The 27,113-nt window shown below is 41.9% G+C and overlaps 4 protein-coding genes across 4 annotated transcripts; 2 read left to right on the top strand and 2 right to left on the bottom strand.

Annotated features, from left to right (window-relative positions):
- Positions 1 to 1,030: 1,030 nt before the first annotated feature.
- On the bottom strand, positions 1,031 to 6,065 carry vkorc1l1 (vitamin K epoxide reductase complex, subunit 1-like 1). Its single transcript, XM_079282794.1, has 3 exons — positions 5,860 to 6,065; positions 3,127 to 3,236; positions 1,031 to 1,871 (listed from the first exon to the last, which is right to left on the bottom strand). The coding sequence occupies exons 1-3, from the start codon at positions 6,048 to 6,050 to the stop codon at positions 1,645 to 1,647; spliced, it is 528 nt and encodes a 175-aa protein (XP_079138920.1). The 5' UTR covers positions 6,051 to 6,065; the 3' UTR covers positions 1,031 to 1,644.
- A 2,624-nt stretch (positions 6,066 to 8,689) lies between these two features.
- Positions 8,690 to 11,464, top strand: znhit3 (zinc finger, HIT-type containing 3). Its single transcript, XM_079282950.1, has 5 exons — positions 8,690 to 8,831; positions 9,557 to 9,588; positions 9,715 to 9,780; positions 10,856 to 10,915; positions 11,057 to 11,464. The coding sequence occupies exons 1-5, from the start codon at positions 8,764 to 8,766 to the stop codon at positions 11,257 to 11,259; spliced, it is 429 nt and encodes a 142-aa protein (XP_079139076.1). The 5' UTR covers positions 8,690 to 8,763; the 3' UTR covers positions 11,260 to 11,464.
- Positions 11,465 to 11,653: 189 nt separating this feature from the next.
- myo19 (myosin XIX) lies at positions 11,654 to 24,222 on the bottom strand. The gene is made up of 24 exons (XM_079282949.1): positions 24,048 to 24,222; positions 22,447 to 22,594; positions 21,536 to 21,684; positions 20,993 to 21,106; positions 20,564 to 20,696; positions 20,405 to 20,474; positions 20,207 to 20,309; positions 20,024 to 20,120; positions 19,843 to 19,919; positions 19,062 to 19,152; positions 18,762 to 18,927; positions 18,445 to 18,518; positions 18,206 to 18,327; positions 17,892 to 18,005; positions 17,406 to 17,582; positions 17,180 to 17,317; positions 16,963 to 17,070; positions 16,806 to 16,876; positions 15,740 to 15,813; positions 14,468 to 14,631; positions 14,126 to 14,255; positions 13,733 to 13,818; positions 13,112 to 13,435; positions 11,654 to 13,011 (listed from the first exon to the last, which is right to left on the bottom strand). Exons 1-24 carry the CDS (start codon positions 24,105 to 24,107, stop codon positions 12,898 to 12,900), a joined length of 2,904 nt encoding a protein of 967 aa, XP_079139075.1. The 5' UTR covers positions 24,108 to 24,222; the 3' UTR covers positions 11,654 to 12,897.
- A 570-nt stretch (positions 24,223 to 24,792) lies between these two features.
- Positions 24,793 to 26,874, top strand: pigw (phosphatidylinositol glycan anchor biosynthesis, class W). The gene is made up of 2 exons (XM_079284143.1): positions 24,793 to 24,888; positions 25,304 to 26,874. Exon 2 carries the CDS (start codon positions 25,307 to 25,309, stop codon positions 26,798 to 26,800), a length of 1,494 nt encoding a protein of 497 aa, XP_079140269.1. The 5' UTR covers positions 24,793 to 24,888; positions 25,304 to 25,306; the 3' UTR covers positions 26,801 to 26,874.
- Positions 26,875 to 27,113: the final 239 nt, after the last annotated feature.

Here is a 27,113-nt window from a genome sequence, read left to right as displayed (position 1 = left end):
ACGTGTTTTGTTCACATCCTGCAAATTAACCGTAACCCAGCTTGACAAGATCACCGTCACCGTTCAATTGACATCAAATGTATACAGGCTGGACAGTGAACACAAGCCAGATGAGCATGAACACATTGAAACAGTAAGATAGGAGATGCCTCTGCCACTCTACACTTCAGCAGACAATCACAGTGTAGCAGCCGTCGCTACCTCATGAGACTATTGGGGAGGGAGAAACACTTCACTGGTATCTTAACTTACAAAACTGTGATCATAAAAATAAAGCCTTGGACCTGTGACAAGAAAACAATGAGCAGACCTGGTGTGAACAACATAACATTACCCCCCCCCCCCCACCCACAACCGAAATGTAAAAGAAAGAAAAGAAATTAAGGTAATTCACCTTAACACTCCTTTAGGCACATAATTCATTATGGATCCCACTTGTGTGGAGGTCAGGAATGCTTTTCACATAATAACCAAAAAGAGAATGAAGAAAGAAAAAAAGTGAGGGTGCCTTTATGCAAACGTGGTGAGAAGAACCCAAAGTTCTGTTTCAAAGACTTGTGTCGGTGGCTTCAGATGAAACGACAACCACTTGCAACAAAGAAATCCACACAACTCTGAACCGCATGCCTGACCAGGATTTGGGGGGCAGAGGACGTCCCGAGCACATCTTCAGACTCCTCCACCTGACGAGTGACCTTTATCGCTTTTCCCTTTGGTTCCCACTTTACTGATGTTCTCTCCTGTTCTGTTGGTGCGTTGTTGTTGTTGTTTTTCTTCATGTTTTTGTCCGTAAAGGTTTGTGTCAACACTAAATCACAATCTAGCCTGGAATATTGCTCAGCAGCTATTTACAGAATAGCTAAACAAACAGTCGGACTGATCTACACACAATTATTCTCACATTGTCCCGTGTTGATTTTTAGTGGTCCTCTTCATAAAAGAAATGTACTACAAAGTGTAAACATGAAAACAAACTATTCTGTATAAATGTTAATCCTTTTGTCCCCCCCCCCACCCTGCCCTCGCCTCATGCTAGAACCGTATCTGCAAACTGTAGGATAACCTAATGAGTGTTTTTGTTATTATTTTGGGACACATTATTCGGTTCGGAGTTTTTAGTGCAGATCCGCTGTGCAGCAATCGGACCTTTTCTAACCGTTTCAAGTAAACCCCCTTAATGTCCCGTTTTCTTCCGTTCTGCGATCCTTTTTGTTCACAAGAGAGCCGTCCTCCATCGTTCGGTATCGTGGCCTTCTGCCTCCGCTTGCTCGGGTCGATGAGTTTCCCCACACCCACACACATGCACACAAACACACACACACAAACGCACGCGCACACACACACACACCCTTCCTTAAGTGAGTACAATGTTAAACAAGGAAAAATAAATGAAAAGAGAAATAATCTTTCACTTACAACTCCTTCCGTGTTTGCAACATTGAGATGTCCGGCCCAACATTTAAGTAAAATTTCTTCTTCTTTTTCTTCTTCTTTTCTTTGTTTTTTTTTCTTTTTAAACACACAGCAGAATAAACATTGTTTGGAAGCAAGGTCTCCTGGTGGCAAGTCAAATGTTCAGAGGTCACATTTCTTTTTTTCTTTTGTTTGTTTGTTTGTCGCACTTTTCTTGCGGCCCTCGACAGCTTAGTCCTGCTTGGCCTGGAGCTGCTGCTTCCAGGCCTCGTTCAAGTAAACCAGTCGCTTGTAGTTGAGAATAAAGAGAATGAAGTTCAGCGCGTATGTGGTGATGCAGATGATGCAGAAGTCCTTTAGGACAAAGTAGAGGATGTAGCCCAGGTAGAGCGAACCCACCACCGACAAGATGGATGTCGTCATGAGAATAAGGGCGGCCATTGCACTCACAGTCATTCCTACAGCGAGAAACACAAACTAAAGCTTAGGCAAATGACCGCAGAAGAGAAGAAAAAAATAAAAAGGCAACCTTTAAACACACAAATAACCTGACGAGTCTGCTCTTTAGCTTTCAGCCTCAGACAGTTCTCTATTTCTGTAAGCAGCCTCTTCGTGACGACATGCTGCTTAAACACTGGTCATGTTCTTCTGTTGTCCCATGAGGTGCGGTCACAGTTCTAAGGCTTTCTAAGTTTGCGCTTTTGATATTTCATTAGGGTTCGTCACTATTTGGCTGTTGCACACCTAAAGCCGGATGAGTTTCTGGCAATGACTCACGGCTCTAAAAGCCAGAGTAACGCTGCACGTCTGAGGGCTGGAGGGGCTTCAAACATGGACATATCACTTATACAATTTCTGCATGATTGTGATGAAGTACTTTGTATTTGGATAATCCAGTAAATTAAATAACAGAAAAATCAAACATCATTGGTGGTTATTCCGTTTGTTTATCCATATGTAGTTTCTCAATTGATTAGCCAAATGAAAGACCATAATGGGAAAAGGCTCAACTGTGGCATTAGTTGTGTGTCTAGCTTCAACGTGTGAGTGTACTGTCCTGTTTTTGACAGTATTCAAATGCTGCACACTGGCAATAATAATAATAATAATAACCAGAGGTTACATTTGGAACATGCAGATTCTTGAGTCGTCCCTGCTAGCACATATTGAACGGTCCAAGGGCCGTAAGAATAATGAAACTTCTGAGACGCAGTGGTATCGCCTTTAATATGGAAATCTTGACCCGCTGTGGCGGTTTGGCTTAACTGGGCTGCTATTGTGTCAGTCAAATGAGTGCTAACTGCTGTGGCTAAAAGGACCTCTTGTTCCGTGCCAGCACCAGGTGGCCCGGCAAGCCTACAGGCCACTCGGCGGGCAAACCAGCATGACCGAGTTAAAACAAGTCACACACGAGGAAAGATATTTAGTGCCAAATTACACTGGGATAAACACATAAGAATGAGGCCGCTGTCTGTAGCAATGAATTAGAATGAAGTCCAAACAAACGGAAAATATTGACTGAAGATCAGGTGAGCGTCAACAAATATGAGCCGCCTGTAACTAGATTATTATATTTACACATTGGCCACTAAATATGAAGTCAGTGTCATGTGAGGCAATTTTGGCAAATACAGCAATGACAGAGGAAGGCAAAGTGTTGAGTCAGCGCTCGTTACGAATGGCTCGGGAGATTCGTATGAAGTGGCATCTTACCTAGTAGGAGCTGAGAGGCATAAAAGGCGATCCCGTAGACACTGTTGGGTTGGTTCAGTGCGCTGTCATTTCCAAAAATTGAGCCCAGGAGTCCAAATCCTCGACCCCACCTGCACCGCACCAAGACATCGGCAAAGGAGGCAGTTACAACTTTACTTCAGGAGTACAGAATGTGACAAACTAAACAGCTGAAGTCTATCAAAACCAAATGAGTCAAACAAAAAGAAAAAAGTAATTTTCTCCGACTAACAGTCCAAAACGATAGCGGACAATTCATTTTCTGTTGATCAACTAATCAATGAATTGACTAAACCTATCTGGACTTTTTTTAGGAGAAAACAAATGCTGCAAAGCTAAAAGGTTTCTTTAGCACAATGCATATCGACACGACTACCACCATCATGGCTGGTGTTGTCCGACTCATTTTTTTAGTGCATTTAACAGAGGAGAGCTCTTAAAAAGGCAACAATCACTAAGTTTGTCCGATTCTAAGAACTCTTATCAGAACTGTCAAGACGCTGGCAATACTAACTTTACACCTGTGCAACACGTTAGCTCTCGTTCCCGTTTGTGCCGTAGTAAAATGAAAGCTTTTGTGCCGTCGTTATTTTTATGTACTGATGGATTTATTTCCATGAAAACAACAACATCCAGCACAACAAGAGATAAGATAGCAGTGCAGTCATTATGCTCAGGCTATTTAAAGCAGTACGAGTTTCACTCAACAGGAATGTTCAACTTACTCAACATGTTCAGTAAACATATTTTACTTTTTCACACAGTCTGAAACTGTTTTTCTGCTCTGTAGTGCTACAAACATTTTGAGAGTGTTAAGCTAAGTTAAGTTATTGCATAATATAACAACTCGTACATGTGCAAAGTAGTGACCCTGCTTACTTGGGTACATATTAATCAATCAGTAAGCTCCAGCATAGAATATACACTCATCTCTTTTACGTATAGGTATATCACTCATTCATATACCAGTTATTCTTTAATGTATCATGTTTCGGTGAACGTCAGAATTAATTCAGTATGAATATTCTTGTGTTTTTTCATGTCTCATCTGAGGCTATACAGCAGGAGCATGGGGATAAGAGGCTGGTTAAATAACTCACACCCCATTTCAAATATTCTCATTCAGCACAAACACATGCCCAAAGAACCAGGGTGGGCCGTAGTCGACTTCTACACACCGAGCTTTAAAATACTTTGAAAGAATGCTATTAAAAAGTTGAGGATAGTGCAAGTTTTAAAGTCTCTGTGCAAGAATTTCACCATTTTAAAATCTCTTTTTTTATAGCATGCATCTTTTCGTGTGAAATATGTTCATCAATCTCATTTAATTTACCATACACAATAACACGACATAACAAATACAGCACAATAACCTGTGTCACACAAACACAGGGTATTCACTTCATAGACCTTGATGGCAGTAGAGATGAGACGGTTCTGCTTGTTTAGACTACGATTCTTCATCACTTCATTATTTGTGAACACATTCAGTCAGAAGAACTGATGGTTCACAGTTTATGTGAGTTGATGAAGGCGAGACTGTCTCTGATACTCAGACTGGGACTTGGTTCACTCATCTTACAGGTCCTACAGGTTACATTCCAGCCATGCTATGAGCATTTGTTCACGAGGCCTGCAAAGAGTGTCCTTCAATAGGATTAACTAGGTGGGGTTCACTTAAGTCATTCATTGGTGCCCAGTCAAGCTAGTATGACAATTTAACAGAATGTGTTTCATAGAACCGTCATCTTAATAAGAGTGTAAAGGGGGAGTTTAACCATCGATTGCTTGCAAACTCAAGTCTTTGTGAGTAAACCAACTGAGACATAAGTCTGACGAAGTTAGCTGACGTAAAACTCTAGCAGCGCGTTTATCTGTGTGTCTCTCACAATGTAGCTATGTGATGTCACGGTGTGACGGTCAGCAGCACTGACACTCTAAGGTAGCCAACGTTGTTACAATCCCTTCCTCTGACCTCTGCGGCGATTCGGTGCACTGTCCCTCTGCCGAGGTGTAACGTTAGAACCCCCTGGACTGACTGACGTTAGCATGGCAGCTAATGACAGCAGTGTGGCAGCTAACGGGAGCGCTAGCTACAAGGTTAAAAAGTTATACCCGAATTGTCCAAATTAAGCCAGCTAATCACAAACAATGCTAGTTTGGTCCGCGGAATGAATGGACTCGTCCAGCAAAGACACACATGCAACAACAACGTTTGTGTGAACGCGCTATCGCTAACTTTTGCGCTAAAGTTTGTGTTACAGATGTGTTACCCTTTCATAAACACAGAGCATCCTATACGACCGCTTAGCTTTAGCTAGCCCATCAGCAACTTATCGACTGATTGATTGAATGAACAGCAATGCTGACGGCTCCCTGTTGACAGCTAACTGTTAGCTGTTACTGGATAAGTAACGTAGAACGTTATCAAATGGGTTGCGTTTGCTAACGGCTAGCAAAGTTAGCTTCATCGAGCTAGATGGCTAATGATGTGCTTTACTAAATGAGAAGCTAAAAGTTAACTTGTTCCATTCGGGTTATTTAGCTAACAGCCGGCTCGCGGCACGCCGGCAGTTACAGTCCTCAGTTAGCCTGAGCGTTAGCGGGCAGCCGGCGAATGCTAGCTGAGAGCATCTGACAGTTTGAACCGCGCAGCCCTTCCCAGGTTGGCACAATAGCGGCTTCATTGAGCGCTCTTTGCTGAATTCAAATTACCTTGAGCTGAACACTTTCGAACAGCTGATGGAGCTGCTGACGTCGCACATGGCCTTAAAACTCGGATCCCGAGCCTTTTCCCTCTCGACGTGAAAGGCATATAGAGACAACAGGATGCCCAACAGGCAAACGAGTAGCCTAGCTATCCTTTCCCACCGAGGGGTGGACACTCTCAGGACGGGCGCCGCCATCACTCTCTGGCCTAGCTGGAGACACGCATACATACGCAGCGAGTTCGCCTGAGACAGGACTGCGACGTGGAAAAGCGTCAGGACGTGCCACACCGTGAGGGGCGGGCCGCTGCGCGGAGGAACAAAAACATACATAAACCCGACTTTCTATCTATGCGGACACATTTCGATCATCTAATATGCGTGCAAATTAGTTCATGCATAGGTTTCTAACAATGCACAGTATTAATTATTTTCTCATATAAGAGTAACAGTTGAGTGGAATGTGTTCAGCATGGTGTGTGCATTAACTTAAATACATCATACCATAGAGAATAACCACTCTATGTGTAGTGTAATTTATGACTATAACTTCCTTGTATATTTATTTATTCCCATATCACAAACACATTACCCTAAAGCTACTTCCCTACGCGTTTGCCACATTGTTATTACAGCTATTTTGATTCGCAACATGGATTCGATATGAATGTTTAGTTTGCCATACGTGCAAATAACACGCGTGTGTTTAAAATACGAAGCAGAACAACTATACTAAAAACACAAAAACAAAGTTTCAATCCAACATGGTAAATAAAGACAACCACGCTGAAATAAAAGTAAAAAAATAAATGTAGAACAAACAACACAAACATCTATGTTTCCAAATAACCAGCAGGAAATATGTATGAAAGCATACCGTCCATATTTCCATAAGTCAAAAAGTGGCACAGCCGGGATCACGTGACTACATGTATATAAACAAAGAGTGACCTCATCTGTTTACACGCTCAGCGACTCGTCTGGTACAAAGCCGCTGCAACCCGTCTCCATAATGGCGACAGACATGGAAAGATTCGTTTCTTTCGAAGAAACGTATTACGATCAATATGATTATTATAATCTGCTTGAATACTCGTGCCATGCTTGCGGAAAAGGGAGATCCAAGCGAGAAATCGAGCTGAACACAAACCGCCATTCCCCCGTTGGGCACGAGAGGAAGATAGCAGAAAAATTCCACAACAGCGAAATAAAACGCAGGAGAACCAAAATCGTGTCTTGATGGCTTTCGGTGTTTGGAGGTAATAATGTCTGAAAGTTATGTTTTTTTATTTGTTGAAATATTTGTCTATTATTTACTAGACAATCGGCCTTTGTGATAGAAAAAAACAACCTTGGATATGTACTTGTATATTTACACAACTAAAGACATCCTGCATACGAGGGCAGCGAGCAAATTAATCCGATAAATGTCAGTTGAACAACGCCTGCTTTCATAGTCAGTCAAAAGTGAAGTTTGCTTTGTTCCACTCAATAGGTCACTCTCATAGGAAGACTAGAGCCATATACAATGGATCAAGCATTTACATGTTTGAATGTTTTAGTCCCCTATTCTGTTTGTATCATAATGAAATCTAACATGCTCCGTTTACAGCACTAGGATTCGTTGCGATTAGTTTTCAACATAACAGCATAGTAAACAAAATAAGCTGCGATCAATTTGGTAATTTACAACACTTTGTCTTAAAAAATAACTGAATATTTAAACATGTTTTTTTATGGAAATATGGTCTTTTCTGACATTTTAGACCAAATTATTAATTAGGGAAACAATCTGCAGTTGAATAGATAATGAAAATGGTTGCAGGATATCATTTATGATCACCATTTAATTCTTATCTCCCCACAGATCTGGATACGAAATTGAATTTCTGATGTTGACTATGGCCGAGGTTCCCTGCCTTCCCTGACCCAGTGAATGGAGCGTTGTGACACCGGGGACATACCCAGTAATCATTCACGGGACGGCTCTCCATACCATTCTCTGTAGCAAGACCTGCTACTCAAGTTAAAGCTGTGCAAGCATAGTTTGTGTTGAGCTATATAGGTCAGTGGTGTGGACTGATAAATATATAGAGGTAGATGTAATTTATGTGGGAGCACAATATATTATACCATATTTTGATTCAATAAAAACTGATGTTAACTCTTCCAGCTTGGATTTTTGTATTCATATTGCTCATAAGGGAATAAGAATATAAAACATGTTTTTAATAAAGCTGGTTTAGTAAGGATGCTGTTACTCTTTTGTGTTTTTAGTTTCTCTAAAAGCAGAATTTATTCCTCTGTCACTCACATTTGTCGATAAATGTCTCCCTCACCTGTGTCCAGTGTTTTCTCAGGGGGAATGAGGGCCTGCTCTATTTACTTTTTTGTATCCCAGAGGAGTGTCATGCACATCCAGACACCAAGGTCAAGGGCCCATAGCCACGAAAGAGATTTGTTTGTGCATTTCGAATTGTATGGTCCTTTTTGGTCACTTGACTTAATTGTGGAAACTGACTGCAGACCAACCTCGCCCTACCCAACAAGGCTCCTAAATTAATGTTTTATTTCACTGGATGATGAGGACTGGGAATTCAAAATATATGCAGTTGCGGATTGTGGAAAATACACTGCAGTCATTGAAAATGTACCTAAATAAATGATGAAAGAAAGCGAAATGGTGTTCGTCAGCTGAACCAGAGGTTCGCCAATGCATCAGCGTTTGGGTTTAGCTTGTGCTTGACTACTAAAATTAACCGTGGGTTAGGTCAAATACTTTTATTTTGAAAGGAAGGACTTTCAAACCGGAAACGTATCATTCATTTCCGGGGTTTCACACACGCATGAGGAGGTGCCGTGCTAGCATAATAACTAATTTGTTAGTCACTTATTTCTTCTACTCGCCAGGATGCAGATATGCAGTGTTTGCAGCGAACATACACCAAAATACAAATGTCCAGCCTGCAAAATAAGATAGTAAGTAACTTTAAATAACTTTCTGTAAGCTAGCCTTCAATTAGCGACAGAGTTGTTTGGCTAAAGTAAAAAAGTTATTTGAGATTGGAGAATACAGTAGCCAATATATTGTCTGTTCTCCTGGCACAACAGTATGTTTGTTGGACCTAACGTAAGAGTCTAAAACATATACAAATAGCAGTATCTACCATGAGCTAACGTTAAAGCTAACGTAAATCGCGATTCAGTTAACGTCCTAGCGCAGTAACTTAACGTACGTTGATAATCATGCACGACACATGTCGCTTTAAAACATGGGAAAAATTAAGAATCCAGAAAAAAAATATGCGCTTATTTCCAGACCATGCCTCTGTAATGACACGTGAAAAACAATTCGGACGGCAGCCTACGTAGCTCAAAACGATATGCGTTTTGACGTCACAGGCCATTATTCCCGCTGTTGAACGAACGATACCACGAATTGTTTTGATCGATAAATCAATTGATCCATTCGCTCATTATTCATTCTGAGTTTAAGTTAGTAAACACATACTTTGTTGGTAATATATGTTGTCCCCTATTTACAATGATCACATTGTAACTCGTTAACATACAGTATATGTACACTGTATGTACTGATGTCACTGTATTACATTGATTCAGTATTATTGTTATAGAGTCATTATAAGGATCTGTTAGATACATTTCTGTTTTCAATTACTACTGTTTTTCTTTCTCTCTTTCAGTTGTTCACTTGGCTGTTATAAGAGGCATAAAGGTAAATGGGCTTGATCTCAGTATTTTAGTGATGTAGTTTTGTGCTGTTTAGACAAGCCGCGATCGTACTCGGAGGACATATTGCTCTGCTCATCATCCACCATTGAAATTCTTTGTTTGTCCACAGACACTTGCTTACCTGTTGAGCAGCCTGCACCTATTGATCCCGACGCTACGGATTCTTTCAACACTGGTATGGAGTTATTTCACTGATCCCATTTCTTTGTATAGTGTGACCTTACCAGCCAGCAACAACACAAAACAAATGGATTATAACAGGTTGGACTGGGCAACTTGCACAAAATCATGGACTCATATTGTGATGAAATCATATGGAGGTATCATCATGATCATCATTAACAAGCACACAGTAACACATACCCCCATGTAATCAAACTATTGTCTTAATCTGATTACCGTACTCTATATTAGTGTGCATGCATGTAAACAGTCAGCTGGAAATATGTATTAATTTTTTCTCTATAAATGCACTTTAAACTGTTATGTTAATTTTGCACTTAAGTTATTATATTAATCTATTGTATTATAGTCAGTACTTTTCATTCGTCAAGTATTTAATACACACAAGAGTATACACAATTAGGCTTTACTGTGTGGTCATTTCATATCGGCTATTTATTGAATTACCAGAAAACATACTATATTGGGATGTATAGTGACTGTAGGAGCCAGGTGTGGCCTGTGTTGTTTTGTATGCCCTTTTTTGTCACGTCCGGTGCACTTCTGGTGATTGAGTCACATGGTGCTGGGAATAGCCACAATGTGGGTTTATCAGCTGTCAGAATCAGACTAGGGAAAGGATTGGAAGGAGAGGGGGTGAGAGAGGGAGCCTTATTTTTTGTTGACCGCTATTTCACGCTATTTTTACACGTTATTCACATTAATATTGACAAATTATCGAGTTATGATTGTATGCCATCTAGAATCAATGTTTATTTGTTTCCCACAAATAAACACTCGAAACTCATCCGCTGGATTCCGGAAGTCATTTACATTACAGCCAGCACGTCCGCAAGTTTAAATCTCCTCTACTTAGCCTCTCGGTGACTAAAGGAAAATTGCCGATAGTCATCTACAGTGACCTTTATTGGGACAGAACGTTTTGGCTGAATCGCCCAAAATGTGTTAATAGTCCCTTTATTAGTTTAAGGCACAACAAAGATGGCTGTGAGATTAAGTGATCGAAATCCTACAGTCGAACCGTTTGCCGTGAGTGATGAGCCCTTTTTGCCTTCCCGTCTTTGCAGAGACGTGGACTGTTGAGGACGTCGTTGACAAAGCACCTCTGCAGAGGCTCAAGCTGTTGGGTAATAATCCAACAGTACCCGTCGTCTGTTTAACACAATTGGCAGCAGCATCACACATCCTCTTGTGTTCACTAATAACCACAAATTAAGTTTTCAAAAATATTAGATGTGGGTAATTCATGTTTTGGTATTTCTCTTCAGGTCAGTCAAAAGAGCTACGAGATCTCCTTTGCAATCCCCATCTGAGACACTTGCTGCGCTCCATTGACTGTGCAGACAGCAAAGACGCCGCTATGAAGGCCGCCATGCAGGAGCCTCTGTTTGTTGAATTTTCAGATCGGTGTTTGAAAATTGTCGAAAATGAAGCCAAATCATCAACATCCAATGGGGCTGGTGTTTTGTAAAATTGTGCCGGCATTAGTTTGTCTATCGGATCACTTGTGATTATATTTTTTTATAAAGTCTCTGAATTATTAGCATGAAGTTTAGTTCCTGTAATTTGTGTTGATACATCCTCCTGTCCTGTGCCTTGTCATGCTACAGTATGCATGTATATAGTGTTCAAATAAATGCTTTAAAAATAAACAATATCACTACCTGAGTCAACACTAAAGGCTTTACAGGGCTGTGATGACAAGTCACTTGTGGAACAGCTGATCACATGTAAACAAAGTTTAAGGTGAAAGGAAAATATATATTACATTTTTATTAACATTTATTTCAAGGAAACATTCATTTAAATAAACATATTTCAAGATATACATGAATCCCATGGTATCACTGACAATAGTATAAACATTTCAAATGAAACTCATGACTGACATTTGAGTGAATCTAAAGCTGGAAAAAGGTTAAGAGCAAATGAAGATATGAAAGGAGTCAACAGCCGTCTGTGGGTAATGCATAGGATCAAAACCTAGGTCAACAAACATGCTAAGTTACATAAACAATTAAAGCAGAAGATGTTTTGCATATTAAAATTACAAATATAGTAAAACTTGATGGCTATAATGGCGTGAGTTCTCACTTACAAAACTAGTGTAAAGACTTTGGTATGTAATACAGTACTTGCATTAATGCTTTGAACTGCAGCAGATTAAAATCCACACAATGTGGCGTAGGCAAATATTTTACAGATGTTTATATTAAAAAAAACTATCCAACTAAAAAGCAGCAATTTGAATAAACCTGGGTTCATCCTTTCCCTGTTTCACACAAGTGATGCGTCTTATCGTTCATGTCCGCTTGTTGCTGTATGTGAACAGGTCTGTGGCTTTAATGTGCAATATGTGCAATACTTGCTTAATTAATCCCCCCCCCCCCACACACACACACATAAATCACTCAAAATAAATGTAGGATGTTATTGCAGATTCTATGATGTTTTTGCACCCAAGATAACCACCCTAAAATAAATACATATAGGCCTATCAACAGCCCATTTGTGATTCAAGTGTTGATTTTTAAGAAAGGCACTCATCAAAAGGCCCAATACTTTGATCTATAGTCAGATGCTCCAAGAAAAACGAGATGGAAACCTGCAGTCCCCCGTTTTAAAAGGTGCTATGATTGAATGAATTTCTGTTTTCCAAACACGGACAAAGGCTCTGTCCTGCAATGACATCATCATAACCCAAACCCCTTTCCAATGATTTATACGTCTCATCTCAGATGTGGCAGGTCAGAGGTCAGTGTTTCTGGACAGTCTACGGTCTGTGATTTTGAATCAGATATATTTTTTTTTTCGTCCCTGGAGCCTGAAGGTGACTACAGATGATTTATGATGTCAGGTTCACAGCACAGTGACACATTATCTTACCTAACTTTGGTGGGTTAAAATAATGATGATGCCAGGGTGCAGGTTTTGCCGTTCTGTGCATATAAATTTGGCATTCTTCAAGAAAACTAAATGACGACTTCTAAAACACATTTAACAAAAAAACAGGTTTGTTCCCTCCGTCAGGTTATGGAAGAGCAGATGCTCCACTGCAATAACACAAGTCCATGAAATCCACCTTTACTGTTCAGCAAAGGGAGAAAGCTTACAACGTTTTCTCGAGCAGGATTGCGTTGAACCCCGTCACGTCGCTCTTCATGTCTGGTTGCGTGTCAGCATAGAGAAGTGGAGATCGCTGATAGTGCAGCTTCACAGGTCCCTGAGAAGAAAAAGAAAAAAGTTGAATCTCAAAATGACGATAAAAATCCACCAGATGATAAAAACTTGATGGGAGATTAAGCGGAGCCATGTGCCCTCACCTTGGGTTGAGCCCGTATGGAGGCTAGCTCCTGCGAGTACTGATTGGGCTTCACCTTATACTCCCCTCTCCTGCAGGGCAGGTTGAGGGACGCCATCACAGACACCATCTTCTGGAAGCCTGTGGCTGTCAGAGACATGGTGATGGACGGCGCCGAGGCCAGGGCCAGGCCCATGGGCCACCCTCGCACGGAGACGGGCTCCTGGATGGAGGAGAGCTGCACTGAGCCCCGCTGCCTGATAACAGAGTCCAACACTGGCAAGTCCTCCTCCACGAAGTCCTTTGCATCATCCAGTTCTGCCTCGGCCAAGGATTTCAATAGGGCCTGCCACAAAAACAAAACTACTTTACATATAATCAACAACTCCACGTTTATTTTTTTTTACAGGGCCAGTGCACATTGATAAACAATGCTGTTGCTACTGCTAAGACTATTTGTTGTCCCTGGAGAGATTTAGCATAGCTCTCCGATAACATCGTAAGACTCACGATGGACAGTAAAGACCGGGCCGCCATTACCCATGATGCAACTCGACTGGTCAGAGATATGGATGTGTTAAACAAGCGGCAGCTAATGTAGCAGCTAGCCTAAGATGCGATATGTATTCTTTACAAATCTCACCCTCCACTTCCTCCAGGTGCTCTGGATGAGTGCAGCTGCTCTGCTGCGTCTCTGGACCCGCCTCCTGACCAGCCACGACCGCACCACTGTGGGAGGCATCAAACACATTCAACCTCTGACCGAGCCATTAAATCTGCAAGTGTAATCTCTGCATTGTGGAGACAAATGTTTATGTGCTCCCATTCAGAACACCAGTCATCAACAGTTAATCAGATGAGCTGCTGCCTTCGAAGGGATTAACTGTCAGCCTGCAAAACATTGTGTACGGACTCTGCCAGCTGGTTCCTGTTGGCGAGACAGTGAGGTCAAAGCCAGCAGGACTCAGCAGGAGTGAGGCCACAAAGCTCTACTGATTCCACTCAGTGGTACCTGGCCAGGGCATTAAGAGTTTACCTGCTTGGATCAGCGTAGCAGAGTGCTGGCGCACGCGGCGTCTGCGTCGCTGGTACCTCAGCCAGCAGTACTGAATGGAGAAGGCACACCGAGACAGGATCTTCTTCCTCTGATCCTCCAGCGAATCTAGCTGTGAGACAACAGTCAGGCAGGTCAGTACTCCAAAAAAAGACCAGAGCCCTTATTTGCTTTACGGCCTGTTAAGTAACTGAAACGATACGGCCGGATCGAAAAAATAAATTCTGGGCAATATGTAGTACTTTAGCTTATTACTTCCCAGGTATTTCTGTTCCACATACACTTTAAATCACGTGAGGATGTCTGTGTGTATACATGACTGACCATCAACTGGGTGAGAAACACTTTAGTCCTTCCGCAGTGCACCCATACATTGGGTTTTTCACTGTCACGGTTGTGTGAGGGGTCAAAGGCCTTGTTCTGTAGCACGACGCCGAGGAGCTTCTCCACCTCTTGCCGGAGAATGTCGCCACCGTCAGCCTCTGCATCTGAGAGGGACATTAGAATCAGAGTGAAGCACTAGAGACATTATTCAAGTTAAGGGCAGAGCAGCACACAACTGTCCAGAGATTCACTTTCACCACTTTAGGATTCAGTCAGTGAGGTAAAAACTGGTTCAGCGTGAGAGAGCACAGAGGAATCCATCAGAATCAACAGCACCGATTCCGATGCGATTACTCTGGTCTGAATTCAAAGAATCCTTCAAACCTGATTCAGGTTTAGTGAGCGGGTTCTTTGAAAATTCATGCAACAAGACTTGATAGTGTACAGCCGTGCTAGAGGCTGAACAAGGCAGTACTCTGAGCTAAACGCTAACAACGATGTTAACAAGCAGATGTTCAGCAGGCATAGTGTTTACCATGCTCACCTTCTCAGTTCAGCATGCTAACGTTTGCTAATTTGCATTAAACACAAAATACAGCCGAGGCTGATGGGAGTGTTATTAGTTTTGCAGGTATTTGGTCATAAACCAAAGTATTTGATCTCGTGGTGTACCAAATTGTATGGCAATCCATTAAAGACTTCACAAAAATCCTCAAATGTAAGCATCAGGGTGGTGCTAGAGGATCACCCAAGTCAGTCAAATAGGTCCTCTGTGGAACATTAATGTCTGGACAAAATATTTGCAATCCATCCAAAAGTTGACATATTCCAGTCTGGAACATACAGGCAGACACACTGACTGACTGGCAGACAGACCAACAATGCCATCCATAGAGCGATGCTGCTAGCATGGCTAAAAAGCAGCTGAATAGCATGTTAAAGAGGAATTTAAGTCCAAGCATGCATTGATCAGGAATGAGTGAAGAAACACGAAACATACAAAGCAAGCTCTGAAAAGTCAGAGGTTCACGCATTTACCTGGAAAGTTCATAAGAAGTTGCACATTTTGTTAGAAAGTCTTGTTTTTATACACCAAATGGAAAAGTCCCCAGCAGAGTAGAGAACTGAGGGTCACGTTCACTAAGAGGGCTAATGAAGGAAAAGGGGAATAAATCAGCAGACCTAAAAAGGAGGAAATAAAATCACTCTTTATCAACAGTGAACATGCCAAAAATCACCTTAAATTGAACCCGACAACAAACTGAAACTTACCAACACTCCCTGACTGGAAAATCGAATATTTTGCAATCAGTCCGTAGCGTTGCATGAAGCTTTTGAAAGGAATTCTGTCCAACAGAAGCGACAAGTCAACCAAAATCCAAGAAAAACAAAGCAACACATTAAAAGGATAGTTCGGATTTTTTAAGGTGGGCTCGTATGAGTTACTTGAGCAGTGTATTAACTTATTAAATGGCGATCAGCACGCCCCCAGTTTGGAGAAACAGACAGGAGTACGGGGACCTGAAGCCATTCCATCCATCTGTACTCTCTTATTCCATCCATCTATACTCTCTTATTCCATCCATCTGTACCCTTATTCCATCCATCTGTACTCTCTTATTCCATCCATCTATACTCTCTTATTCCATCCATCTGTACTCTCTTATTCCATCCATCTGTACCCTTATTCCATCCATCTGTACTCTCTTATTCCATCCATCTGTACTCTCTTATTCCATCCATCTATACTCTCTTATTCCATCCATCTGTACCCTTATTCCATCCATCTGTACTCTCTTATTCCATCCATCTGTACTCTCTTATTCCATCCATCTGTACTCTCTTATTCCATCCATCTGTACTCTCTTATTCCATCCATCTGTACTCTCTTATTCCATCCATCTGTACTCTCTTATTCCATCCATCCTTTATGTCAAAGGAGTCTTGTGGCTTTAAAAGGAGCATAGAGGAAAAGAATGGCTTCAGAAAGGAAAGTGCTTTCTGATGAAAAGATAACAGTACAGTTATTCTAGTTATAGTGTACACTTAAACTAACATTGTTTTACTTGGCTAAAATATGTTTTGCTGCTGCTCCTGTCCACAGCAGTATATAGCTCTGCTGTATATAGCCGTGCTGTTACTCCTGTCTGCTTCTCCAAACTGGCCATCTACTGTAGGTTAGATAAGATAATCCGTTATTAGTCTCACAGCCGGGAAAGTTGCAGGATTACAGCAGCAGAGTGGATGGTTGTTAAATACACAGACTATGGATAAGTAACTCATACAACCCCACTTTATCTCTTTGAGATTCAAAGTTACCAAAGAAACATTGTTTCACCTGATTGGAAAGCCAGCAGCACTAATATGAATAGTCTCCACGATCCCACAGGCCTCCAGCTGCATGATAACCTGAGAGTAGACATGAAATAACCATCAAACCCGTTCCCTTCAGGGAGAAGAGAAAGCATTGAATGAAAGACAACAACAGCACCTACCTCCTCCTTTTTGAAGGTCAGTGGCTTACAGTCTGGGTTGGGTTTGATGCAGCGAGTGTAGTGAGGAGTTGTGGTGTGGAGGATCTTCATCAGGCTCTCCAGAGAGTTCTGCAGTCACACAATAATCAGAGCCATGACTAGACCGACCCAGGGGGAAATCTACAAGCCCCATCTAGCTCATGTGACCCTGGTGACAAAGGCTTTAGTTGACTCCCACCTTGAACTTGGAGACCACGGTGACTTTACTGAGCCCCTTGGTAGTCTGGTTCTTGGTTTCCTTATCGGCGAAGATCTGGTGAAGCAGGGGGTTGTCAGACTTCTGAAGCAGTTCGGTGAGCTCTGGTGGCACCGGGTCCTAAAACACAGCATCCAGCAGGAGATGAGTGGATGAATATGTGGGGGAACTTTCTAAATTAAAAAGTTAATTTCTACAGCACACACACCTTGTTTTTCTCCACCATCCCCTGGATCTGGTAGTTGACTTTGCTGGCGTAATGGGCCACAGTGAAGTGTGGCACCTTGCTGAACTTGTCCCAGCTGATGTTGGCGTGAACACAGAGCTCCTTCTCCAGACGAACCCGGAGTGTGTTTGCGTCCGAGACTCGGTTAAGACGACTCTCCTACAGGACAGGTATGTAAACAGTGGTTAACCTGCACTTACTAAGGATACATAGATTCACTATTAAGTCAATGTTCGGACTAAACCAGACAAATGAATGCATGGAAAGCAAGGGGTTAAAAGCATTCGGGGATGATTACAAGTCTTCAATGTAAAAAATAAAAATGTAAAATGTCTCTTTTAAAACTATATATATACACTAATTAGTATTGTTTCGTTTTACCATTATTATTGTGTGCTGTTTTGTTTGCTTTTGGGTATGCGGGTTATGAAAGAATTGATCATTAAAAAAAACAGCATACCATCATACCTCATTAAGAAGAGAAAACACACCGACAGGACTTCCCTCCAGAAGATCCAGACACCTCTGGTTGTCTTGGTATTTGACAAAAGACCACTCCAACCCCTCCGACACATATTCCTCCTGGGAGAAGCACAGATAAACATCAATATTCAAGTACAAAATATTTTCTGCGCATTACACAAGCCGCGACAAGTTCTGTTCACGATCAACAGAGCTTTCGTGAAGCCTCCTGAACGGCCGAGGCCTGCGCATCAACACATCAAGCAGACAGACTACGGCTCTCGCGAGATCTCTGCATGGAAAAGTGATGGACGTGGTACCTGCTGAGCTCTGAGGTAATGAGCCACAAAGTGCTGCTGCAGCTTCTCGTTGGCGTAGTTGATGCACAGCTGCTCCAGGTTATTGATCTGGAAACATTCAAACCCGTACACATCTAGAACTCCTGGAGATCACAGAGAGGAGAGCAATGTGTGAGCTTATGAGAAGAAACTTTGGGAAAATAAATTACAAATAGATATGTATTCATATTCAACAAATTAAAAGGTGATAATGTCTTTACCTATGAAGTTGCACCACGTGGATTTGGCTGCACATATGCTGTTGTTGATGAATGTAACCAGCCAATCGAATAATCTGTTAGAAAAGAAAGACTCAAACTCTTACTCCTTTTCCAAAAAATAGACAGAATGTAAATAGAAAGAGTGATTTACAGACATGTCTCTGTTGATTGTAAACAAAGGGGCATGATGGTTTCACATTTGAGTGTTTGTGGACAAAGTCTTGGTCACAGGACAAGAACAAGCTCCAGCACGGACCCGCCCTCTTCACATAATATCATCACACGGCTGTTCCACTCGATCACACCCTCATTCTTACTGGGCGTAGACGGCCTTGGCCAGGCAGTCTCTCCTCACGCTGCACTCGGCCTGAGAACAGGGCTTCAGCACGCTCTGCTTCCCCGCCTTCAGCGTCCTCACTCTCAAACACATCTGGAGCTCCTCAGCCGAGACGCACAGCAGCTCAGCAGCCCTCTGCGAAAAGTCTGAAACAACAGACGGGAGTGGAAGGGGATTTATTCTTTGTTTCTTTAAAAATAAAATCTCTTTGGGCAGCATTCTGTACTCAATAACTGGAAGTGAGTTGATTAAATATCTCAAACTAAATCTAATCCAATACCTTTGGACTGCTCGTCGAGGTGACAAGGTTGTGATTCATCCGCTGAAGAGGAGAAATTCACATTCCCCAACTGCAGAATCCCCGCTAGTATCTGTGACGCAACAAATAGAATAAGACAAGTATATTCTGTGCTTACCGTAACACTTTACTTTAACCCCAATATTTAGCATTCATAAGCAGTATATAAACATTAAATAAATAATGTTTTTCTCCATAATTTCAAGTGAAACTGTTATGTTTATATGGCACAAAAGTTCAGAATAAAATAATACTCAGTAAATGAATTCGTATTTGAACTACCTTTTTAAAGAAAGTATGTAATTCACACAAGGGTATACAAAACCATATGGTCATTTCATCTATTGACTTACCAGAAAACATGCTATACACGTGATAACGAGATACATCATGATGTATCTCGTTAGAGATATGAAATTACCTACATCTTGATAGAAGAATTTGGCCATATCGCCCATCCATAACTACAACTTAGTTGTAAACAGATAGAAGTTATTAATGTATTTGTAAACTGAAACTCGTCCTGTGTGCACAAACAGCTGGATGCTGGAGCATAAACATAACGAATGACGATACAGTGAAACAGTTGTACTAATATAAAATATGTCTTCACAGGAGAAGTTATAATTGTAGACTTCATAAGGTCCTTTAACCTACTCAGAACTACATTAGGGTTTGTTAATTCATTAAATGTTTGTATAGCGTTTATAAATGCTAAATAGAGGGGGTTGAATATAAATGTTTCCGATGACGAGTACCTTACCCTGAATATTTGTCTCTGCCTTTCTGCATTAACGCCCAGATGAACCATTGCCTCCACAGTCTCATGAAAACAATCCTCTATAAAAACAACACGTGAGGAGAAGGTACTTGTGAGAATCACATAAATGTATAGAATAAAAAGACAAACATTCCTTCATACACGTAAAAATTAAAGACCGAACCCTCAACAGTTTTTTCAGCATTTGGCAGCCACACAAAACGTTGCCTGCGTGGCATCTTCCACTCCTTCCTCTGCTCCTCTGTGGACCCTTTCATCATCTGAAAAACAAAAACACTCAGCATCTGCATACGTGAAAGTGTCCACGCTAAACCAAAATAGGACGAGTGCCGCCCCGTTAACTCACCTGGTAGAAGATGTGGAAGTTCCTCTCGTTAGCCAGTTGGCAGGCCACCCTGGTCTTCTCCAGCAAGTAGGTTTGCACAGACGCCCCCACTAACAGCTGACACCTTCATGGAAAAACAACACGTCAAACCCACCAACAGCTTGTACTGACTCCATCTCACGTGATGAAGAGAGTGCGGCAGTGATCCGTTGTGAGTACCTGTCTAGCTGGAGCTGGATGTACTTTCCGAAGCGACTGCTGTTGTTGTTCCGTAGCGTACAGGCGTTGCCTACATGGAGGGTAAAGTGTTGACTCAGTCAGTGTCCGCTGTGGTTGTTTTCACAGTAACGAGAAACCAGCGATCATCAGTTATCTCACCGAAAGCTTCCATGATGGGGTTGGAATCCAGAACCCTCTTCTCTATCCTCTCCACTGTGTCCTGACTCTTCACCACGGAGGAGGAAGCCGCCACGGTGGCGTAGTATTTCATCAGGCAACGAGACGTCCACGTCTGTAAGGAAACAAATCAAAAGTCCACTGAAGCGTGTTTCTACTGATCCTGTGACCCAGTTTACAGCCGTCGCAGAGTCATTCCCAGAGCCCAACTTCAAATTGTTTGTTGACCTGCAGGTCCTGAGAGGCAACAGGAAACATGACTTACGTGATTAATCCCGAATCAAAATAGTTGACGAACGATACACTGTCATATTTTTCAGAGCACGAGTCACTCCAAGACTTCTAAATGAATAATCAGCCTAGTCTATATACCGTCAAAGGTTACGTTCATTCCTTAATGTGTCGGTTTACCTTTCCTGCACCGCTTTCACCGCTGACCACCAGGGATTGGTTCACCGGCTCCAGCTGGCCCTGAACATTCCTGTAGGCTTCTTCTGCCACAATAAAGATATGTGGTTTGAACTCCTGTTGGCAAAAAAAAAACACTTATTAAGACACTGGTCATTTTTAGAGTTTGACTTTGAAGTTGTTCCTGAAATAAAAGGAAGCAGACGAAGAACAGGAGGATTCATGTTCGACCACAAAACAGCAGGGTTTTTGTTTTTTTGCTCTTTTAATCTCTGAAAAGTTGGTATAAATCAGACATTCTGATGAAACATTGCTCGATGCTGACTTGTTGACTCACTCGTACCAATTGGGTCATTTTTGAAGGTCTGCATTGGTGCATGACTTATTCCTGGAAGTCCCGGGAGCCCTCTGAAGAAGCCAAAGTCCAACAATGCACCCACACCCACCCTCCACACCCCTGCATCCACCACAATCCATCTTCCCCACCATCATTAAAAAGCTCTATAGAGACACATGCGTAAGTTACAGTTGTTGCTTTGTAAATACCTGAGGCCGAGGAGCGCCGTGATACTCCTTCATCACATCCAGAGAGTAGAGGTCTGGGATTGGCTGAAAGGGGTTTAGAGCCACCAAGGTGCAGCCAGCATGGGTGTAAAACACCTTCACGCTGTACCTGGCCTGCAGGCATTTCAGCACTAACGGAGGAGAATGTTAAACATCATTAGACATTAACAGGAAAAAACAGACGACCCAAAATGTACAGATGATAACCACCTGAGGCAGGAACGAGACAACACCAGAGTGGACAGCAGAATTAAAATGGTAAAGATATGTTCATCCACATGAGAAACCAGCATCTATATAAAATAACATGATCCATAGAACAGATGCAGCATGATCAGTTCAAGATCCTTCAGCTATTGCATGCTGTCACACCCTGACCTCTGCTGTTAAGAAGCTGCACTGTTGTGTTTTCTCCTTTGGGCGGAAACGAACACCACCTCGAAATATAAACGAAGATCTCCACCGATATCTTTTTTTACCTAATGCCAATGACACTGCATTTTTATGTCAAGGCAAACAACGGAGTAAAATGACTGATCAAAAAATGTTGTACATAGACTCTTAAAGATATGATGCTTCATATCTACTTGTACTGTATACTGGTATAATACAGCCCTACTGTATTATACAAGTATACGGAATGCAAGAATTGGTGTTTTGTGGATGCATGAAGCAAGTAGTTCATGCCCTTGGTTCACTCTCCTGAGTGAAACCTGATCCCTCTCATTGTGTACACTGCAATGATTCATGCATTCTTATTTTACTTCATCATGACCCCGCAGGTTTGATCTTGATGTTGGTTAAACAATACACAGCAAATGCTTCAATCCAAGGTGACATGAGCTGGAAAACACAGAGTCACACTGGCTGTGTTTCAATAAATAAAGACTTACCTGTTGACGGGGTCACCGGGTTGACTTTGGTGAGGTCGTCGTAAGTGTGGAGCTGGTCTTCATCAATGAGGAAGGCCTGGATTTCTCCCTCCAGCGAATCATTTAGGGACGAGGGAGCAGAATGGACTTTCTGGATGAATCCTTTCACCTATGTGAATGAGGCAAAACGTGATATTAACGTTTCAAATATGAACTTACACCTTGTAAGTCATGCAGAGTAAATGCCCATGGTGATAGTAAATGATTATATTATAAAACATAAATATATATATATATATTTTAATTTCTTAACAAGTGTTTTTATGCATATTGCATTAATGCATTTGATAGTCCCACAATCTAGGGCACAACATAACAAACCAGACAGCTGTGGCCAAAACCTCCGATGTCATCATGACGTCAAGTCTGATTGCGAAGGTTGTATTTTGTTTTTTGTTGAAATCATGATACATTTCTGAGCTCCACACACTTAACAGTACAGCAAAATAGATCTCATTTTGTGCATCACAATGACAAACATTCTGTGGGTCCATACAATCTGACAAACCTTCCTGAGCTATGAAGTGCTTACAAATATGCCGCCTCTATGCACTTAAATGTTCATGTTTTTACCCTCGACTGAGAGAGCTGTCAATCATCATACAGAAGATGCAGTCTTCCATCACATGCTGATATTTTCATCAACAGCACGAAGTCTTACAGGGGCAACTGCTACATGTATATTAGCTCAGAGCCACCTTGGTCAATGTGTCATGTGTAATTCATTCAGTCACAATCACTTCAGACTGACAAATGGAAGTCTGCTTTATCCTGCCACGGTCACATGACCTGCAACTGTCATCAGGTACTACATTTGTGCAAACAGATTTAATCCAATAGAAGGTAGCCTACATCCCATCGTACAGCAGGGCTATTTTAAACTGTGTAAATAGTCTTAATGTAATTCATTCAATACCTAATGCAACACAAGTAATATCAGAGTATACAACACATTCAATTTACATATCTAACACAGAGTGGTTTCTCAAGTTTTGATACACTTGTTTGAGTGACCCTCGTCCTGTTCTGCTGTTCTCACACCAAACCCCAGTCAAAAATCTGGCAATTTAGTGAATGCAGTTTATATACTCGCAGACTAGCAACAAGCGTGTGAGACAAGTTTCTATGTGCTGCAATTTATTGACAATAACTTCTGCTTCGACAGCATTTAAAAGTGGTCCACAACTATTTGACTTCAGTCACGTTTCTCTGTGTGTGTGTGCGCGTGTAAAGAGAGGTAGAAAAACGTTGCCAAATTAAGCCACTAAATGTATCATTTAGCATTTACTCCACGCACGGGGACCAACTACATTTTCATCTGGCGCAGCATTGTATGTTAAATTACGGTATTATTCACAGATCCATAAAAACATTTTACAAAATAGTTTGAATACGAACCAACCAATCGAAAGTGGAAAGCGGTAACGTCCCGTATTGATAACGGTAAAATTACTCCAGGTCAAGTTAACTTATCGTTGACTTTTACATGTTCTAAACCGAAAAGGAAGACCTCTACACACCACCAATTGATGAGTGTGGACGGGTCTTCCCCGGGTCCTTACCGTTCCCCCTCCATTGCTGAGCCCTGGTCTAACGATGCGTCCGTTGTCGGCTGAACTCATTGATTTTACGGTTACCTTTGATGTCTGTCTTAAAAGTTAACCTAAAACCTTGATAGGAACTACCTAGCTATATTCTAATTACGATACGTTGTTGAGTTGTTCTATACTGCAGTACTGAGCCTCAATATTTTCCATTACTGTCATAAATTCCTGAGGGACAACCGTGTCTGCCCTTCCGACGACTTCCAAAACTCCCAACTTTACACTTATTCCCGCCCTCTTCCCGACACTTCAGGGCCCAGCTGTCCAACGTTGGCTCATAATTACACGGGTAAGGTTTTCCTTCAATTACCTTCACTTTTAAATTTTATAACTTTAGGACATACCTTTCAATGTCACTTAATATGACTTAAAATTAGGACTTCATATTTTTCAATTTCAATGCAGTTTTCCTTCAGTGTATCTAAAAGGCGGGACTAACATTAATGGCCATCATGTATCAGTTGCCTGGATATATATACACTAAGCCAGAGCTCTTTGGACGTCATAATCATGATATATTATCTTAAGGTTTGTATAATACAGTAGTACTGTCTTTCAGGGGAGACTATTTTTTTCATCAATGTTTTATGCTTGAAACTCAAGTCCTGGTTAGGTTGGAAGTTTCCAGAAATCCGAGTGGTCCTGAATGCGTCATGAGGCCGAATGCGGAAGTATTGTACTTGTCAACGTACTGCAGGTGAGCATCAGGGACGGGCACGTCGAGCAACTGTAAATAGGTATGCTGTGAAACAGGTATTTTGTGAACCTTCATTTCCGACGCCTAACAGACGCATCTGCAGTAAGTACAGTTTACTACACTGAAATACTTTGCTCACGTATTAACCGTCGCAGAATAGATTGAGAACTATGACCATGTCTCGTGGTCGGTGCTAGTTAACTGTCTGAGAAAGTGAAAAATTACCCTGTTTAACCATCTAAAAACAACTAACGTTACAATCAAAGCTTTAGCGTTTAGCTTTCGTTTTTAGCTTGAGCTGAAAGTTAGCCCATCAAGAGTTGAATAATTGAAGCAAGTAGGGGACACTTGCTTTACCTCTAACTCAGAAATAGTGCAAATAACATTAGGGATGTAAATTCATTGTGCTGCCATTGTTCAGTTTCCTAGTGTCTGATGAAACTGTTCATATTTACTTGTCCTTAAACACAGTCATGTTCCTCTCATGTTATAATAATTTGCATTTGAATGTTCGCAGGCCATGTCTCAGAGGGACCTGAAGGAAGCGTTTGTCAGTAATCTCAATGGGACCAGTCTGCAGGAGGTGGCCCTGGGCTCATTTCTCACTCCGCTGTGCCTCATCAGCAGAGGACTGATTCTGACCCTGTATCATCAGGCCAGGGGGACTCTTCCGCTGCCACTTCCACTGATTTCACACCTGCTTCTCGACTTCTGCGTGCTTATCCTTCCCCTCGTCCTGTCATGCACCGTTCTGAGCACCGTTTTCCACCAGGTCATCCTAAGCCTGGCCTTTGTTTCGGCGTGTGTGTTTTGCTATATCTATCGTGCCAACAGTCATCGTTTTGCTCGGCACACACAGAACACGGTCAACGCCTTCCTTCAGAGTCACGTTCAATTTGACCAGCTTCCCTTCGTGACTATCTTTCGAGTGTTTGTGAATGTGAAAACGGCCATCAGCATTCTTGCCGTGGACTTTAGTATCTTCCCAAGGCGATATGCTAAAACTGAAACCTATGGGACAGGGGTTATGGACTTTGGCGTTGGAGCGTATATCTTTGCAAATGCCCTGGTCTGTCCAGAGGCACGGGGGAAGAACATCTCGGGCTCCAAGGTGAATCACATCGCCAAGCAGCTCCTGGCTGTCTGGCCCCTGGTTGTTCTTGGTATGGGAAGGCTAGTGAGCCTCAAAATGTCTGGCTACCCCGAGCATGTGACAGAATACGGCGTCCACTGGAATTTTTTCTTCACACTAGCCATCGTCAGAGTTGTGGCTTCTGTGCTTTTGGCCTTTTTACCAGCCAGTCGGTCGTGGGTCATTGCCCTTCTGATCAGCGGATTTTATCAGTTCACTCTGGAGACATCAGGGCTGAAGGCTTTCATTATCCACAACAATGACAGAGAAAGGAGCTTTCTGCACGCTAACAAGGAGGGCATATTCTCTGTAGTGGGCTATGTAGCCATCTACATGGCAGGAGTTCAGGTGGGATTCTATGTGATGCAACCAAGATCCCATGTTAGACAGTGGCTCAAAACACTTTTTAACCTGTTGTTGGGAAGTGTTGTCCTGTACACTGCTTTGTACACATGTAAGACCCTCGTGGAGCCAGTGTCTCGCCGCTTAGCTAACTTACCTTTCGGCCTCTGGAGTGTTGCTCAGTCTTTGTTTTTTTTGTTCTGTCTTGGTATTGCTGATATGGCTTTATTGTTTTTGAAAAGAACATCAGGCTGTCACCTTGTACCCTCGTCGTGGAATCCGCATAAGAAACAAGCAGACTCTCTCTCTGACAAAAAGACAGCTGAGATCGAAAGACGTTGTCTCATTCAAGCTGTCAGCAGGAATCAGTTGTTGTTTTTCCTGCTTGCAAATGTCATGACAGGATTGACAAACTCAATAGTGGACACACTTGTTTGCAGCAGCTCATTTTCTCTGTGTGTTCTGCTGTCGTACATGTTCGTGAATTGCTTTGTAATATTTGTTTTACATCATTGTGGAATTTCAGTGAAATTCTGGTAATCTTGCATTCATAAAACTGCAACGTTAATTTGGGTGTTTTGAGGATTGTTGTGGGGCTCTGGAGTTACAGACTTTGAAATTCTTTAAAGCTGAAGATACTATTGTAAATATTGTGTTTATTTATGCAAATAAATGTATGTCTTGATGAAATGGTGTCTCCAATTAACTGAGAACTTGGACTACAATAAACTGTTCAGCCAAACACGGAGTATTGTCATTGTAAATTATTTTTATTTGTCTTTGTGTATTTAAAACAGTTTGTCGTTGCTGCTAAATAACGCATTCTGCTTCTATGGGATGGGCCTACTGCAGA

This window comes from Melanostigma gelatinosum (assembly GCF_949748355.1).
Source record: "Melanostigma gelatinosum genome assembly, chromosome: 14".
NCBI lineage: Eukaryota > Metazoa > Chordata > Actinopteri > Perciformes > Zoarcidae > Melanostigma > Melanostigma gelatinosum.
Note: the sequence above shows the minus strand (reverse complement) of the source record. Positions and strands in the feature narration are given on the sequence as shown.

What these genes read in the sequence shown, in the direction of transcription:
- vkorc1l1 (XM_079282794.1), bottom strand. Translation starts at nt 6,050, where the DNA reads ATGGCGGCGCCCGTCCTGAGAGTGTCCACCCCTCGGTGGGAAAGGATA. An exon ending in TCGAAAGTGTTCAGCTCAAG is followed by an intron (nt 3,237 to 5,859) that starts GTAATTTGAATT and finishes GGTGCGGTGCAG; the next exon opens with GTGGGGTCGAGGATTTGGAC. An exon ending in TGCCTCTCAGCTCCTACTAG is followed by an intron (nt 1,872 to 3,126) that starts GTAAGATGCCAC and finishes TTCTCGCTGTAG; the next exon opens with GAATGACTGTGAGTGCAATG.
- znhit3 (XM_079282950.1), top strand. Translation starts at nt 8,764, where the DNA reads ATGCAGATATGCAGTGTTTGCAGCGAACATACACCAAAATACAAATGT. An exon ending in CCAGCCTGCAAAATAAGATA is followed by an intron (nt 8,832 to 9,556) that starts GTAAGTAACTTT and finishes TCTCTCTTTCAG; the next exon opens with TTGTTCACTTGGCTGTTATA. An exon ending in GCAGAGGCTCAAGCTGTTGG is followed by an intron (nt 10,916 to 11,056) that starts GTAATAATCCAA and finishes ATTTCTCTTCAG; the next exon opens with GTCAGTCAAAAGAGCTACGA.
- myo19 (XM_079282949.1), bottom strand. Translation starts at nt 24,107, where the DNA reads ATGAGTTCAGCCGACAACGGACGCATCGTTAGACCAGGGCTCAGCAAT. An exon ending in TGCTGAAAAAACTGTTGAGG is followed by an intron (nt 19,920 to 20,023) that starts GTTCGGTCTTTA and finishes TTGTTTTTATAG; the next exon opens with AGGATTGTTTTCATGAGACT. An exon ending in CCTCGACGAGCAGTCCAAAG is followed by an intron (nt 18,928 to 19,061) that starts GTATTGGATTAG and finishes CTGTTGTTTCAG; the next exon opens with ACTTTTCGCAGAGGGCTGCT.
- pigw (XM_079284143.1), top strand. Translation starts at nt 25,307, where the DNA reads ATGTCTCAGAGGGACCTGAAGGAAGCGTTTGTCAGTAATCTCAATGGG.